We start from the raw sequence: 17,139 nt of genomic DNA, 5'->3' as shown, positions 1-17,139 counted from the left end.
TCGTTTTACTATTTCCATGGTTTCCGTGGGTCAGGAGTTTGTGAGAGGTTCCTGCGGCTGATGCTGGCCTGGGGTCGGTCCTGCAGTTGCAGCCCTCTGGGGCTGCGGCAGCTGGGGTCTGGTTGGCAACTCTCTTCCTTAGTCTCAGGGCTCCTCCCCCCGGGCTAGTTTGTGCTTCCTCACAGGAATGGTGGCCTCATGTGCTCATGACTTTTCTTTCTTTTTTAAAGATTTATTTATTTGATGGGGGGGGGAGGGCATGCACACAAGCAGGGGGAGCAGCAGGCAGAGGGAGAGGGAGAAGCAAGCTCCCCTCGGAGCAGAGAGTGAGACACAGGGCTCGTCCTGTGGATCGTGACCTGAGCCGAAGGCAGAAGGCCAACGGACTGAGCCACCCAGGCGCCCCAGCACTCACGACTTTCATGGTGGTTCAGGCTCAGCACAAATAGTCTTACAAAGAGGGTGGAGGTTTTCTAGAATTTTCTGACCTGACCTCAGAAGTCATGAAATATCACTTCCATTGCATTTTATTGATGACAAGACAGTCACAGACCCATCCGTGTTCAAGGGAATTAGATTCCTAGTCTTGCTTTATACAAGGGATTCCTATTGTTTGAAGTCTTCATATTTCCTGTAATTCACTCCTTCAGGATCAGTCTTGGATGAACAATACAAACTTCTTTCCTAAGAGGCCAGATGCTTATTTCCTCCACATAGTTGGAACTCATGTCAAGAAGCAAAACACATGCTTAAACAGATGTCTTCAGAGAGCTTAAAGGCGAAGGATGTGTAGGGGAATAGCAAGACACCGATAGTCAATTAGAGCTCTAAGTAAAATCACGTCCGGTTGCCTGAGGTCCTTTCTTATAAGTAATTGAGTTTTTCCAATATTTTTGGGGAAAAAGTTCAGATTTTCCCCAGCATCTTGCAGGTGAAATATCATCACCAGACTCTTCAAGTCACGTTGTTTTCCATCTGTACACTCACCAGTGTGATGTCACTCATCAGTACCAGGGTGCTTGCTTCCACCTCGCATCTTCCGTCTGTGAACGGCATAATCGTTCAGTTTTTAGGCCCCAGGCCAATTATCCTGGATTCTTCCCTCACAACTCCATACTATTACCAGCAAATCCCACTGTCTCACTTCCCATTTGAATGCTTCTACCTCCTTTACTTCAGCCCAAGTCACCATGACCTCCTAGCTGGACCACCGCCAAAGCTTTCTTTCGTTCACCATACTCGAATGCTAACCTATTCCCACAGCTGTCAGAGAGATTATTTGAATATGTTGCCTGGACCAGGTCTGAAAACCTGTTAGATGTCGAATGCTCCCCTTCTGCCTATCTCTGCACCTCTTCCTCTTTGCTCACTAGCTCTCCCAACATGGGCCTCATGACTCACGGACATGAAGTCCATCCTCACTTATGGACTTTGCACTCATTTCCTCTGTCTGGAACCCTTGCCCCAGGTCTTCCCATAGCTTTCTCTTGCTCATTTCGGCTCTGCTTCGATATTACCTTCTGCAGTCTTCCCTCAACACTGCTTCTGAGACACCCTCCCCCCCCCCACACTCAACTCCTCACCCTACTTTATTACACACAGCAGTTACTCTTCTCTGGAATTCTATACAGTAGACGTTCCCCTGAGCTAGAATTTTAGCTCCCCGAGGGCAGATTTGGTATTACTCACACTAGTATTCCCCTTGCTTTAAATTGTTGCAAGCACGCACATGGCAGGAACGTCATCATTTTTGAATGAATTCATCTCTATATTCTTATACTTGAGAAAACCAGGCAGCAATAGCCCTCTTAGGCTTGCTGATCAGTGAGTATTCTCAGGCCACATTAATTTCTATGGGATCTATCCAGATGCCCCAGCCAAAATTCAAGAGGTTAGGTATGGAGATTATAAATAATTAAGAAAGAAAATTTCATTTGCTGACTCAAAGAATAGCTCATTTATATCCACATTACTTTGCCACCCTTTACAGAGCAAAAGCTGTTCCTATTAAATAATATTTTGATGTATCTTCCAGTCCACAATCACTTAGTTCAAGTCATGAGATACCAGTTACTGTTTGAACTTCTAGAACTCTAAGTTTCAAACCAATTCTCCAGAAAATCCAAGTTGGTCGAAGTATAGACATCTGTCATGATGTATAAAAAAGTCCTAAATCCAACCAGAGCGTCACTGACTCGGGACATGATAACCGGTACTAATTCACGGGGGATCTGGTCACTCGGTCGCCATCCCGGCAGGCAGCTCTTCCGATCCAGCTCGAGTCCCAGACAATGGTTACTAACTCAGAATTGAAGCCTTTTGGTTTCCAGACATCTTGAAGACACGTGAAGGTGAGGGGGGGAAAAAACCAAAGCAACACTAGAGGATGGGATGGAGAAGTGAAAATACTTAAGAAAAAAGAAGGCAGTGCCTGAATCTTGTGTTGATTATTGGCCTAAGTAACTCTATTATTTATATCTTGGTTTACTACAACTCATCACATTTGTTATTTTGAGAATGATCTTAATCATGTCCACCCCATGGATCTGAGAAGGTAGGACCCTGAAGAGTCCAAGGGAGCACACGCCCCTTGTTTCCCGGGAACCTTATGTATGATGTAGTGAATTCACTCAATACACACACATTTGAAGTTTTATTTTTAGAAGTTACACGTATTTTTTTTAAAAAACTTCTTCTTTTATTCTAACTAATATTACTATTAATTAGAACATTAATTGAAGATATTTTCACTTATGATAGTTGAAACCAAAACTTTGTGAGGCTAAAGCGATGAATCATCTTCGACTCTTAACAAAAGATGTTCAGATACCTGAGGATTCTATTTCCCAATCTGTATTGAGACCTGTAACATTCAAAACCATCACAAAGATTCAGACACTAAGCTTATTTAGCTAACATAAGTTTATGCATTCGGTATATTCTGCTTCATTTTTTATTTGAAAAAGCACATGTATGTTAAAAAATAGTTTTGATACAAACTAGTTATAAACGTACCTTTAAAAGGTCAGACTTTGCATGGGTATGGGGGGATGTTTATTAACTTTCAGCATACATTTCCTCTTTCTGTAAAATCTTAGATTAGAAAAGCACAGATTTTTGGACTTCTCATTTGCCACTCCTTTGAGGTTAATTAGACACCCTCCCCCTCTACTAAAATAAAAAATAAAATCCAGCTTTTCTCAGTAACAATAGAAGTGCTGCTGCTTTTAAAATATTGTTTTTCTTAAAATACGTCCTTTTCAATTACATAAATATTTATTGCTAGCAATACAGGGAATGCTTCTTGGATGTCCACGTCTATCTTAAAAATTCAGCACTTACCCTGGTATCAAAGAGAATATAGGCAGGAGTCCTATTCATGCCTTCTTTAAAAAAAAATAAAAAGGTCAAAAAATACCATTTCCTACAATATGCTGTATTTCATCATTCTAAGAAGCACATTCTTAAACAGCTCCAAAATCGGGACATGTCTTTAATGTCACAGATGTCAGCTCATCATCAACAGGCTGGCCTCTGGCTCTGCGCTGCTTTCCTGCTCCAGAAGGAGCTCCGGTTTTCCCAGCCCTTCTCCCCAGCCTGGGTCCTCGCAGCTGAGCCGGAGCTGAGCCAAGGGCCCTGGCCCATGAACAGAGAGGGGTTTGAAACCAGGCAAGCACGCCGCCCGCGGGTGAGGCTGTGGTGCTGTGTCACAATCCCGTGTGACACGGGTTAGACGCTTAGTTGGGTGGACGACAGTTAAAGGACCGAGAAAGGCACTGGGTCAGACAGAGCTGGTGGTGCTTTGGTGCTCCTTCAAAGTGCTGTACAGCGAGCATCCTAAATCTGAATGAAATAGGATAATTAAAAGTACAGCCCAAATCAATAATTGTATCTCTAATGATACAAAATGACCTGTGCAGGAATTCTGAGTAATGTTGTACAGTCCCGTGCAGGTGCCTCATAATTAATAAGGAAACCAGACAATAAATCCACTGTAACCTGGTCCCTGCCCACAGACCGCCTGTGCACCCCAACCCTGCAGTAAGAATGTGATATCCTGGAAAACAAAACTAAATATAATCAGGTGCTCAAACTTTTATTTTAATTCTTACAAAATACCATAGAAATGAACCCAAACTAAACAGGTATGTACATGTACATATGTACAAAATTTTACTTCTGAAAAACAATCTATAAAAGTAGATGGTTAAAAAAAAACAAACTTAAAAGAAGATTTAAAACCAATACTATGAAATTAATTTCTTCAAAGTAAAAAAACAGTAATTTGAAATTGCTGGTTGTAGTAGGCTTTCTAGACTTATTTACATATTTTACTGGGGCCAGATATATAAAGGAGTTTCTTTTATTTTAGATTATCTTCAGTTTCATTTTATTTCATCAAATAATCCTAATCTGTTTCCCTTTACAAATCCTGCAACGTGAGGACACGGCACAGGGCACAGGAAGTTACAGGTCAACTTCGGTCGTCTTCTTCTTCTTGACCCACAGGCCGGAAAGGCAGTGTAGTCTGTCCTCTTTCAGGGTCAGACATTCGAAGGATTCTAATCAGTTTACTTGATGGAAGTGAACTAGAGGAAGCAAAATTACTCAGATTACTAGGAAAATTTTTTCACATTAAAAAAAAATGCTAATACCCCCTCATGAAAACACCAATCTACTGTATCTGCTTATGTGGGACATGCTGACTATCCGGAGTTCTAGGAGAAATATAATTGGCAATAAATAAATAATTTGTTTTCATTTTTAAAAATTAACTTCCCGCTAAATGCTGTGGGCTTTTAGTTCAGAAGAAAAAGAAAATGAGGAGATTTATATACCAACTATTTCTAACTCTTGTTCTTATCTATCCAGGAAGCGGTTACCTGAATATTCCCAATCACAAACTGCCATCCCCATAAGATCAAGTGACCACTTGAGAGGCAGACTATGAACACTAAGTGACACAACGCCCGACACCTTGTAAGTGCTCGATACCTGCTGACTGACTGCAGAACAGAGCTCTTCGGTTAGAAAGACTGGTAGCATTAAGTCACCAGGAAAAGAGCCAAGACTAGGGAAATCACGAACTGTGTCTTTAGTCTAAACAGAATTTCCAGAATTACTTTCTTAATGGGTCATGATAACCACAAAGGAACAGAGTCAAAAGAGAAATAGTAACAAGTCAATAATCATATTCCAACCAACTTGCTTCTGTTATGGAAGGGAGAAAACACAAACAAAATTTTAAATATCTGAAAAGGAAAAATTTTCTAAAATCTCCTGACACAGGAACTGATTTTTCTTTTTCTTGGTGATTAATGTATTTGCATTTAAAAAATTAAGATAATAAGACATTTATTTCCCCTTTTTATATACTCGATGTATATATTCACAGAAGAATTTTTTAAAGTTACCTCATGCTTTGAGGGGTAAGCAAGATAAACTGTCTGAAACGCTGGGAATCTGCCATCTTGAGTATCATGTCCATTGCAATCCTCCGGTTAACCATGTCCTGAAGAAAAAGTTAGAATCGCTGTTGCACCAGTCATGTTCCTGCAAAAGCAGCATTCTGCCGGCTGTTACAAACCGCCGCATTTTTATCCAGGGATCACCTATTACCTTATCCGTGATGCCAAACTATTCATACAGGGAAAGAGAATATCCAAAACTATTAAGGGAAAATAACTGAATATATCTATCTTCCAGGTAATTTCTACAGTCAGATTATTTGTAAGTACAGCTCTCTCCCTCAAATGTACTTACCAATTAAAATAATCAGCGAATATTCCAAAGATACAACTAAATGTTAGAGAATGAATCTAATTTGTACAGTAATAATAATTAATCCCTCAGGAGAACAATATCAAAAGTGACAGCTATAAAGTTACTAATTCTCTCAAAATTTCCCTCAATGATTAAGGTGTTTTAAAACTTCTGCCCATACCCCATCACTTTCTACAATGCGTACAATGTGAACCTATTTACTCATTTATTTAAGATTTCATTTATCTATTTGACAGAGAGAGAGAGAGCGTGCAAGTGGGGGGAGCATCGGGCAGAGGGAGAAGCAGACTCCCCACTGAGCAGGGAGCCCGACTCAGGGCTCGATCCCAGAACCTTGGCATCATGACCCAGGCCGAAGGCAGATGCTTAACCAACTGAGCCGCCCAGGCTCCCTGAACCAATTTAAATTTATAAACCAGTTCCTCGATTCAAACTTTAAAATAAGTTAAATGGCGTATCAGTGTATATAAAAATAATGCTTCATTATAACAAGTTTTGAAACTAAATTAAAACTGTGGGCTTACGTTTTCTGAGTTCAAATAACAATGAGAAAAAAAATCAAAGCACCTCGAAAACTCCTGAGAAGTTGAAAACATAACCAAATGTGTTTATAGGCATGTATCTTTAATGTCTATCTGAACCTTCCATGGCAGGACAGCCTGGTGGCTAAGAACACACTGTTTTGGAGGCAGGACCAACGTCCTGATTATATTGCTCAATGGCTTGTATTATAGAAATTCTTTCCTCTGGCGTATCTGTAAAGCAGTCTAACTTAAAGTTAACAAAAATAACGAGAGCTTGCACAAGCAGAATGTTGTCCTTTCAAAACATTGCCCTGAAGGCCTATCATTTAATAACAAAGCTGCCAAACCACCAAAATATATGTATTTGCTTCTGATTGATTTTCAGAACTTGGGTACATTTTTCTGAATAATTCCAATGGGGCAAAAGGCCACTCTGATTAAGAACCTCTAAGTTTCTGAATGAGAAAGAAGTTTTTCAGAATTAAACCTGACAAATAAGATGGGTGATAAGACTGCAAAATGGCATTTCAAACAAAATTGAGTGCCTGGTAAGAACAATTCTCTTCTGTGATTTCTGAATTAGCTCTGAAGCCAATTCTCAGAGGAATTTCTAACCAATTGCAGCAATGGTATCCTAGGGGAGAAATGAGACTGAAGGATTTGACTATATAGGACTCAGGTATAAATTCCACGAATGAGCACTTTGTAAGTACTTACTATGGGCTAGGCATCAGGTAGGTAGAAATATCATCACATAGTTGGTAACTTCAGAGTGCAAATGTATAAAATATGTAATAGTAAAACGTATATAATATAAAATTACATAATAATATGTTTCATATTATAAAATATAAAAATAATAGTATGAGTTGGTGTAGGCTGGTGCCGAGGGAGCCCTGAGAGGTTCCTAAACCCTGCCTGGTGGTCACAAAGGTTATATAAAGGTCGCATCCGAACCGAGTCTGGGAAGGTGAGTAGGGCTATGACGTACACAAAGCTGACACAACGGGCAGAGGCACAGTGTTTGGAAAGTCACAAGCAGCTCAGGACAGCCACAGACGTGCAGAGACACTAGCTCCCGCAGGATCTCACGGTTACCCAAAGAATTAAACATTCGTCCCGGATAAGATAATTCACTGCCACAGAGTCCTAAACAAGTAAGTGACCATGTGCAGATTCATTTTAGAAATATACACCTGGCCACCCAGTGAGGGAGGGACCAAGGAAGAAGCAAGATTAAAGTCTGGGAATCTGGGCAGGAGGCAGTTACGACAGGTAGGGGGTGAGGAGACAGGGACAAACTAACAGGAAGGAGCAGAGACTCGGAAGGTCAGGCGTGATGGGCAAGTAAAAAGTTAGGAAGGATCACAGATACATCAAAGGTCTGGCAGTGAGAGGTAACCGGGTAGGTAACAGCAATTTGCCACCAATCAAAGTAGGGGATTCAGGAAAAGGAAGAGGCTCCGAGCGGAAGACTTGCTGAGCTTGAGGCACGGCTGTGCCTGATGACGTCTAACCGTGGCTGGACATCTGGATCTGGAGCGCAAGAGAGGTGTCAGGACTCAGATCTGCTAGTACCCGGATGTAGGTGGTAGTGCCGGGGACTGTGTGTGTCTGTGTTAGTGTGTAGGTGTAGGTAGGGTATGGCACCCAGGAAAATCAACAACAGTATAAAAAACAAAGAGGATCTCACACATTTAAGGGGAATGGCATTAGAGGAGGCAACTTGGAACACACTAGAAACAGAAAAGAGGAGAGCGGAAACTGGCAAGAAGACACACGTAGGAGACAGAAGAGAGGTCTCTGGTGCCAAATACTTGAAAGAATTAAAGTAATACTAAAAGTTCATTGATGATCTTTGCTACACAAGGTTTGCTGGAGTATTGTAGTCTAAACCCAGATTACAGTGGGCTTAGGAAAGAAAAAGGCATGAAGAAGTTACACAGCCTGGTTAACGGCTGGTTGGTGAGGGCTCACACTGCCTCCGCCCTCGTAAGTGTATTTACACGTAAGACCTCACTGGAGCGTCTCACCGTAACCCTGTGAGGTAGGAAAGATTAATGATGCTATTTTATGCATGAAGAAACCGAGGTCCAAACCTCTGCCACTGCTCCGGGGAAGCAGTGGCAGAGGTTAATCCTTGGTTTATAATTTCCAAGTCAAATGTTCCTGCCCCTTGTGTGGTATCTGCTGCTCTTCTGGTCCAAGCAAGGGTAAGGGAATGCTTACCACTGTGAGAATGGAAGGTAGAACAGGCTAGGGAAGAGGCAGAAGCCCAGGACAGGGTCTCTAGGGTAGCAGGGAAAGCACCAGAATTCTTAGCTCTTCCCTACCACCTCTCACAGACTAAAATGTCATGGCAGGATCCCTTCTCTTATGGGTAAAACTAAAGAAAGAATTGCTTCTTTTCAAAATACACATTTCAACAATAACAATTTAAGAATTCAAAACTTAACACTACCATGTAGACATCAAACTCATCCAGGCATCTGAAAGGAGACTCAGCAATGGACCACAGAGAAAGAATGAAGCAAACTGTGGAAAAAGAACGTTCTCCTCCGGATAAGGCTCTCATGTCGTTGAAAGCAGCTTTGTTTCCCTCTCCAGGCTGAACCTTAAATGAGTTAAAAAACAAAGTGGAGCAAAAATCAGACTAAATTCTTTACAAAAAGGTGGCTAGCATTAGAAAAGAATGGGTTTACAATAAAAATAAAAAATAAAATAAAATCATTTAGTGATATGGAAATGACATCTACTTAACAATATTAATTCTGATCCATAAATGTGGGATTTTTGTCTTCTTAACCCGCTTTGGTTAAATTTATTCCTAAGTATTTTATTATTTCCAATGCTACTGTGAATGAAATTGTTTTATTTCTTTTTTCAAACATTGCTAAGTGCTAAAATAATCTTTTGTTACTTGGATTACAGTGACATCTAGTGGTTAAGCTGCTTTAAGTAATTACTGAATGTCAAAAAGACAGCAGAACCAAACTTAAAGCAGCTCACACTGGCCAAGGGATAACAGCAGCAACGAACTGAAATGGGTAAAATCTTTTTTAAAAGTTCCTCTTAATAAGGGCTCAGAGGGACAATAAAAAGCAATTAATAAAATTAATAACAAACTCTTTTACACAATATCCTCGGGGAGACAGTATAAAACAACATTAGAAGGAATTCTATTTCATTTGGACAGAATTCCAGACATAAGGTGGAAAAACGGGGCACCGTCAGCTTGCCTATCATAAAGTTTTACCATATGTGTTTTAGCGGACACACATATTTTTCACATCCACTATTTGAAAAGTATGTGTCTCTCAAGTAGCATTCATTTACAAAAGGGTTATAAAAAATTCTGAATTTAAACATACACTGAAATTTTTATCATCCATAAGTCTGAATCTATGAGAATCTGAACAAAAAAGCAACGAAGTAGTAAAAAGCCAAACCAAACCAACCAACCAACCAAACTACTCCACATAAAACCAAGAACTAACTAAGTAACAGGATGTGGTCCTTTGCTCCAAAATTGTATTTTGTATCACCTCTAATAATGAATAAATGAAGCCCTAGGTTAATTGTGGAGATCTAAATTTTACCCCTGATCTATTATTAACTTATCATGGGACTTTGGTCTCAGTTTCCTTATTTGTAAAACGAAGACTCTAGAACTAAAGGATTCTTAAAACAGTAATATTCTTTTCAAATAACAGGGGTGATAATGTCGGAAGGGCTAGCTTCAGTTGTCCTGTACGGTTAGTTCTGGGGATAAATTATCCAAACACTCCTAAGAGTTTCTTCTTTTTTTCATTTTTATTAGAGTATAATTCATATACAGTGAGGAAGATAAAGCTTAAGTTTTCAGCTCAATTACTTGGTTAATTACTCAGATCAAGACACAGAACATTCCTAGCATCTCAGCAGATACCCTGTGTTCTCTCCCAGTCACTATAAAACCCAAAACGTAACAACTATTCTGACTTCAATCACCACCATTTAATCAGGTGATTTTTTATCGGTTTTTGAAGAGTTCTGAAGAGTGGAATTGCTTTCATAAACACTGCCAGACAGGTTTCCAAATTAGTTCTTTCAAATTATACGCCTGCTGGCAAGGTATGAGAGTTCCAAGTCCACACCCTCACCGACACGAGATGTTACACAGACTCTGCAAAGTTGAATATGGTGGCTTTGTTTTTCCAAAAGAGGCCGGATCTACAGACACCTTCAGAAATAAGTACAAAGACAATTACAAGGGATAGAACATTCTTCTGAGAAATCCTTTCTAATCCAGAGTCTATGGACTTTCTAAGTCTACAGTAACTCACATAATTTAAAATGCTATATGAATTCTAAAAAGAAACCTGTGGAGTGGAAAGAGGGTAAACATTTATCACTGAAAATAAAATTCCTAGCTATCTTCTTGGTGGCTGTCTGTCAAAAGAAATGCAGCAGCTAATTCTCCAAATAAGCAGCATACAAAGAGTTAAGACACTTACCGATATGCTCAGAGTTTCGTTCTTGTGGTCAAAATTCATCTTTCCACAATAAGCCCGCTGAGACAGTAGGTTGTCAAAGTACAATTTGCATCGTAAAGTCAAACACCTTGGAATAAAGAAATGGGGCACATTAAAAAGAATATAAAGATAAAAAAACGTATATTCAGCATGATCTTTACACCAGCATGTAAGACCAGAGAGAAATATGCCAAGATGTTAACACTGGTTGCCCATTTAATAGGTAGGATTTTAAGATTTTTTTCCCCTTGTCTTTATATTTGATTTGTGTCCCCACATTTTTACCACTTCATTTCTTTTTATAATAAACAAACATCACAGAATGAACAAAGATGCTATCCCATATTTAATATATTCGATTACATTACAGCCAGTCCATATGACTATATCAATTAATTCAAGCAATTTATATGAGGAATCACCCTAATACAGAAGACATAAATCTTGTTCTTGAGACATTAAACTCTAGAAGTGTTAAGATAATAAATAAATGACCTATTCATTTGCATATCTCCTCTCAATTTATGGAGACATTAAGGGTGAGGACAATCTCTTAATTGTTCTGTACCTATAATACCTTACCCACAGCCTGGCACAATGCAAACTCCATTTATCACATGGCATTCCACCTTAAGGAGGACCTTTCCTTCCTTCCTTCCTTCCTTCCTCCCTCCCTTCCCTCCTTCCTTCCTTCCTTCCTTCCTTCCTTCCTTCCTTCCTTCCTTCCTTCCTTCCTTCCTTCCCTCCCTCCCTCCCTCCTTCCTTCCTTCCTTCCTTCCTTCCTTCCTTCCTTCCCTCCTTCCTTCCTCCCTCCCTTCCCTTCTTCCTCCCTTCCTTCCTTCCTCCCTCCCTCCCCTCCCTCCTTCCCTCCGTCCCTTATGTATGTATGTATGTATGTATGTATGTACGTATGCATGTACGTATGTATGTACATATGTATGTATGTATGTATGTATGTATGTATTTATTCCCTTTTCTATTTATCAGGATGGAGTCACAGATTCTTATTTTATTCATGGGGTTACCATCCATTCCTGCCCTCACACGGGCCCAGGTTTGGCCAGTGGGAGCCTCTCCAGGCTGCCTCTTATGTCCCTTTATCATGAATCCCCGTGTCTTCCGAGCACTTCCTTACTTTCTGGCAGAGCAAGAGGCTCATCTGTACCTTCTCTGCCCAGCTCTGGAATCAGCCATTTCTCCAAGGGGGGGAACGACATTTACAAAATAAGATCTAGATGGGAGGAGACTTCCTATTTTTCTTAACATCTTTGCTCCTTAATGACACTAAGGTATTTCTTCAGAGTAACTACATTTAATCTTCACCCCAGAAAATATTGATAGCTTGAGTTTTCTTTCGTGACACAGCAACCACAGCTAATTGGTTTTCAGAACTTTCTCTTAACTTTTCTTTCTTCCACTACTGATAAGTATTCTTCAACTGCTTCCATACATGGGATGTCTAAGAGAGACTGTCCTCATAAAATGGCAAGGTTCTCCAGTGTAAAGAGATAAACAATTTTAAAGATTTGATCATTCTTATTCTACTCCTAAGACTGGATAATGAAGATAAAACATGTCAGTGGTGAAGAAACATATTAAGGTAATAAACTATAAGATGAGTACCTTTACATACAATATTTTGAATATAAATTTTCTGGATAACTATAAAAACAATCCCCACTGCTTCTGAAAAAGATATAGAAATAGGCATTGGCTGTAGTCTTAGCCTGACACATACAAAACACTAGACAGAATAAACAAGTTTTCAGACTGGATATCAGACAGTACAGGCAATTCCAGTCAAAATGATCTCTAAAATAGGGGAAACGAATGAATCGAGCCTTACAGATGTCCCACATCACTACTTACAGAAAGAGTGAAGGGAAGCGAAAACCCAGGCGGAGCCTGGATGTCTCCCTGTTAGAGAAGACAGAGCTGGGAGTCTGGGGAGGCCAAGCTGCTCCAAGTCTCAAAGCCTGGGAGCACAGCACAGAGAGAACTCCAGAGGACAGACAGAGGGCGCCACGAGTCTCAAGCTGAGAACTCTCTCCGCATGTGTGAGGGTGAGGCAACAAACATCCCAAAGCAGCAGAAGCAATCCCCACAGGTCACCTGGAGCTGGGAACAGTCCCAGTTCCCACAGGCAGAAGCCTTCTAACTCACAAGGTATCAATGGAGTACCCCGAAGGGCATTGCTTCACAGGCAGGAAAGAGCTGGTCCTGGACCAGCCGCTCAGGTCCCATTTAATGAAACTTACAAGCAACCTCAAAAGGATAAAAATAAATCCTATACATGTGAAGTCCTAATAACATGCTTACAAAACTGAAGGACACATTTCAAAAACTAACCTACAGTTTAGTTAAAGAATATGACCAAACATGCAAAGCCTACTTCTCTTCTCTCTCTCTCTCTCTCTCTCTCTATATATATTTTTAATTCTATAGTCTCAGGATTATAGAGTTTTGGGTATAAAGACAGGTAAAAAGCAGGTCATTGAGGGAATGACACTGGGAAAAATAGAGGTTAAGTGCAAAGACTAGGCCTGTCTTGACTCCAAGTAGGTCAAGGGCCATCCCTACCTATAAACTGACCTCTGGTTTATTTCTGTTGTTTGTGATTTTCACTGGCGTCAATCTATCCCTGAGAGTATTTCCAGGTACATATAATATCCAGTTCCTCTGATCTTGTGTTCATTCTTTGCACCAATATATATCAACTTTCTACTATATTTCAGGTACAGTAGTAGGTACCGGAGACACAGCAGCAAACAAATCAGAGTCTACATCCATGATCATAAACTGAGATACTATCTCAACAGGTCCCATCAAAAACTTGTATCCCTTAACAACACGCAGTGTCCAAGAGTGCCACAGGCTGTTTCAAAGCCAGGGAGCTCCCATTCAAAGGACCTATGTGAGCCGAGACTGAACAGCCATCTCTGAGTTACCTAGTAAAGGGTATCTAATGGAGTAGAAAAACTGGATAAGCTTGCTTTTTAAAAGTCTCTTCCAATCCAGAATTTGCTGATTAAATCACACGACCCTAAGTAACGGCCAATAAAGGAAGAACTGGCAGTTTCTTCTACTTTTTTTTTTTTTTTTTTAAGATTTTATTTGACAGAGAGAGAGAGAGACAGCAAGAGAGGGAACAGAAGCAGGGGTAGAGGGAAAAGCCAGCTTCCCGCTGAGCAGGGAGCCTGATGCGGGGCTCTGTCCCAGGACCCTGGAATCATGACCTGAGCCAAAGGCAGACGCTTAACCAACTGAGCCACCCAGGCGCCCCTGGTGGTTTCTTCTTTAACTGAATTGTGTAAAGTTCTTTGAATTTAATTTTACTATTTACAAGGGATAATATGAAAACAAAAAAAATATGAAAATGTAAAATATGTGGTAATATTTTTAAATGCACTTACCTTCTAAATTGTTGATATGTTTTGTATCTATGAGTCATTATTTCTTCCAGCAATTTAATAAACCTTTTTAAAGTCCTTACTTTATTATCCAGATCAAGATAGGTTTCTCTTGCTTCTTGATACTGCCTGTTTTATGAAAAAATATTAATTCAGTAAGTGTTAGTCGAAGAAACATAAAGAAAAGTAAAATCTCAAATATTTTTAATGGGGAAGAAGGGAGAGTGCAGGGAGTGCCAAGGGGCCCAGCAATAGCAGGTGTCCTGTCTCCAGGCAAATTATACTCCCAGAATAAGCACATACTGCCCCGAAGGGAAAGCGCTGCATGCAGAGCTGGGCAGGAGACAAGTCCAGGCCCTGGAGAAGGCAGAGAAAGTATACGTGAGGAAAGTTCCTGGGGGGAGGGGGTGGTGGTGGTGGCAGAGTGGCAGATCTTGGAAAATGCCAGCAAATATACACCTTCTAAAAGTGAAGGGATCACACCAGAAGGCAAGAAGTGTTTCCCTTAGTGACAGACGCCAGTGCAAGAACAGAGGAACACAGGGTGAGCATCAGGATCTGCCAACCCCAGCCTGAACAAGACAAGGTCAAGGAGGCAGAGAACCCAGGGTCCCTCAGAAGTGCTATTACAAAGGGCAACAGCTCACTGGTGGAGCAGAGGAGAGAAGGTTCTTGACCGAGTCTGAAAGGCATCCTTGGCCAAGGCTCCAAAGCTCCCCAACCCAAGCTCATTCAAATGCCCAGTCCAGGAAAATCCACGTAAAAAATGAATAACACAAAAGGTGCAAGTACAGTCTCCACACACAGATGTTAATGAAAGAGGCTTGGGAGAGAGCAGCACGACACCCCCTACAGACAAAGAAAACTCATCAGAACAATATGGTTACAAAGCTGATGAAAACTGTAATTGAAAACCAGGAATTAAAACAGAACAGAACATGACATAAGTGCTACCAAGAAGAGACACCTCAAAACAGAAAGAAAAGAACTGAAAGAATAGATGAATCAAAGTACTCAGAGAACAGAAGGTGATAACCAGGAAAGAGGCAGCAGCGAGTCAGAACCTGAAGGACCCAAGCTGGGGGAGAGAGGGGGTTGGACAAAAAAGAACAAAGATATGAAGGTGAAGTGAGGAGATGATGGACAGGGGAAAAGAGATCATGCAGAAAACACCGACAGACACAGAGATCAGAAACGAGAAAAGCAAAACCATGGGGAAAAAGGTACCATGGTTAGACAAAATAACTAGAGAAGACAAAGGACATCCATGTGTGCAACAAAGGCCTACACAAAACCAACGAAAACGACAGCACAGAAAGTATGTAAAAGTAAAATACAAACGAGAAATCTTAAGAGATAAGATAAATCTACAGATAAAAAAAAAACAGTGTACACCAAGGAAAGGATCCCAGAATCTGACACTCTGGACAAGTTACATCACTCATCATAAACAGAGAGGAGAAAAAGAATGTTCTATCAGGTTGAACTATCCCTTCAAATTCAAAAGCTACAGAAAACAGTTTTGAACATGCAAAAACAAAGCCCATTACTTCACATGGCCATTCTTAAGGATGCAATTAATTATAAGACAAACAAATTCAAATAGCTACGGAGCCCTTTGGAAAAAGATAAACTACATGCTTCACACCAAAAATACAGAAAAGTGAAGAAGTACATAGAAAGTTCACAGAAAAAGATATAAATAAATGGTCCTTAAGGCATAAAAAGATGTCCAGAGTCAGTATAAGTGAAATGGAAACTAAAATTACATTGAGCTATATTTTTTCTTTTTTTTAAAGGCAATCTACCCATTGCCAAAAAAGAATCTAAGGTTATCACACGTTGTTTAGGATGCGGGGAAACAGGCTCTCAGGCACATTGCCCTTGGGAGCACAGACAAGCACAGTCCCTAGAAGGGAGTCTTCCAAAATGGAGTCGATGCTTTTAAAACACCCGACTGTACAATAAGACACATGTACAAAATTATTTACTGTGATCACCATTTATAACAGCAAGGGATTAGATTAGAATTCGACTACCCATCAGTAGGAGATGATTCAATACCATGTAATTATAAAAAGCAATGAGAAAATGCCCGCGCACTGACATAAAAAGTCTCTACAATGTATCACTAAATCAAAGAAAGCATCTGTACAACCGTTTTTTTACTGTGCTACCTCTTGTATCTGGCAAGAATGAAGAATAACATATGGTCCCATTATCTTGCATTCACATAAACAATGAAAGCATAGTTAATAAATTTAATTAGATAAAAAGAGAGAAAAGTGGTAGAGAGGAGACTGGAGAGGAAGCAGACACTTTTCGCATTGTGCTCCTTTACACTGAATTTAAAACATGAGTGGGAAGGCCCTCTCAGGTCCTCACTTCCAAGATGACCGAGAAAAGAAGGAATAATACTGGGCGTGCCACCAAGGGCCCCTCCGCTGCACCAGCTGCGCCCGTCGTGCAGACCGGGACAAGGCCATTAGGAAGGCGGCTATTCATTCGGGACAGGGTAGAGGCCGCCGTGTCAGGGACATTGCCAGACTGAGTGTCTTCAACAGGTGTGTGCTGCCTGAGCCGCGTGCGAGCCAGCCAGTCACAGCAGGGCAGCCAGGCTCCGCTCTTGGGAGGCACCACAGGACCCAACACCCCCACCCCGCTGTGGGCCCGCGGGTGCTGCCCCTCAACCTCCAGTAAGGCTGGTGGAAGGAGCCAAGTCCCTAAGGACTGAAGAAAAACTGTTCCCTGGAAAAAAAGTGGAGATTATACTTTATTTGTGTGTGTGTGTGTTTACTTTAAAAAATTTTTTTTTCTTTTATTTAAATTCAATGAACATAGAGTGTGTTATTAGTTTCAGAGGTAGAGGTCAGTGATTCATCAGTCTTATATAACCCCCAGTGCTCA

At 40.7% G+C, this 17,139-nt stretch overlaps 1 protein-coding gene across 1 annotated transcript in view; it reads right to left on the bottom strand.

Moving 5' to 3' along the window:
• Window positions 1–4,080: 4,080 nt before the first annotated feature.
• SMC6 (structural maintenance of chromosomes 6) overlaps window positions 4,081–17,139 on the bottom strand; it is a 68,176-nt gene continuing 55,117 nt past the window's right edge. Inside the window, exons 23-27 of the mRNA XM_087863848.1 lie at window positions 14,236–14,361; window positions 10,805–10,910; window positions 8,770–8,922; window positions 5,415–5,512; window positions 4,081–4,589 (exon numbers count right to left, since the gene is read on the bottom strand). Of these exons, the coding sequence (XP_087719974.1) occupies window positions 4,475–4,589; window positions 5,415–5,512; window positions 8,770–8,922; window positions 10,805–10,910; window positions 14,236–14,361 (598 nt within the window). The 3' untranslated portion in view covers window positions 4,081–4,474. The remainder of the gene's footprint in view (window positions 4,590–5,414; window positions 5,513–8,769; window positions 8,923–10,804; window positions 10,911–14,235; window positions 14,362–17,139) is intronic.

This window comes from Ursus americanus, chromosome 7 (assembly GCF_024610735.1).
Source record: "Ursus americanus isolate L20-20 chromosome 7, mUrsAme1.1.p, whole genome shotgun sequence".
NCBI classification, from domain to species: Eukaryota; Metazoa; Chordata; class Mammalia; order Carnivora; family Ursidae; genus Ursus; species Ursus americanus.
This window is presented reverse-complemented; position numbering and strand designations above follow the sequence as displayed.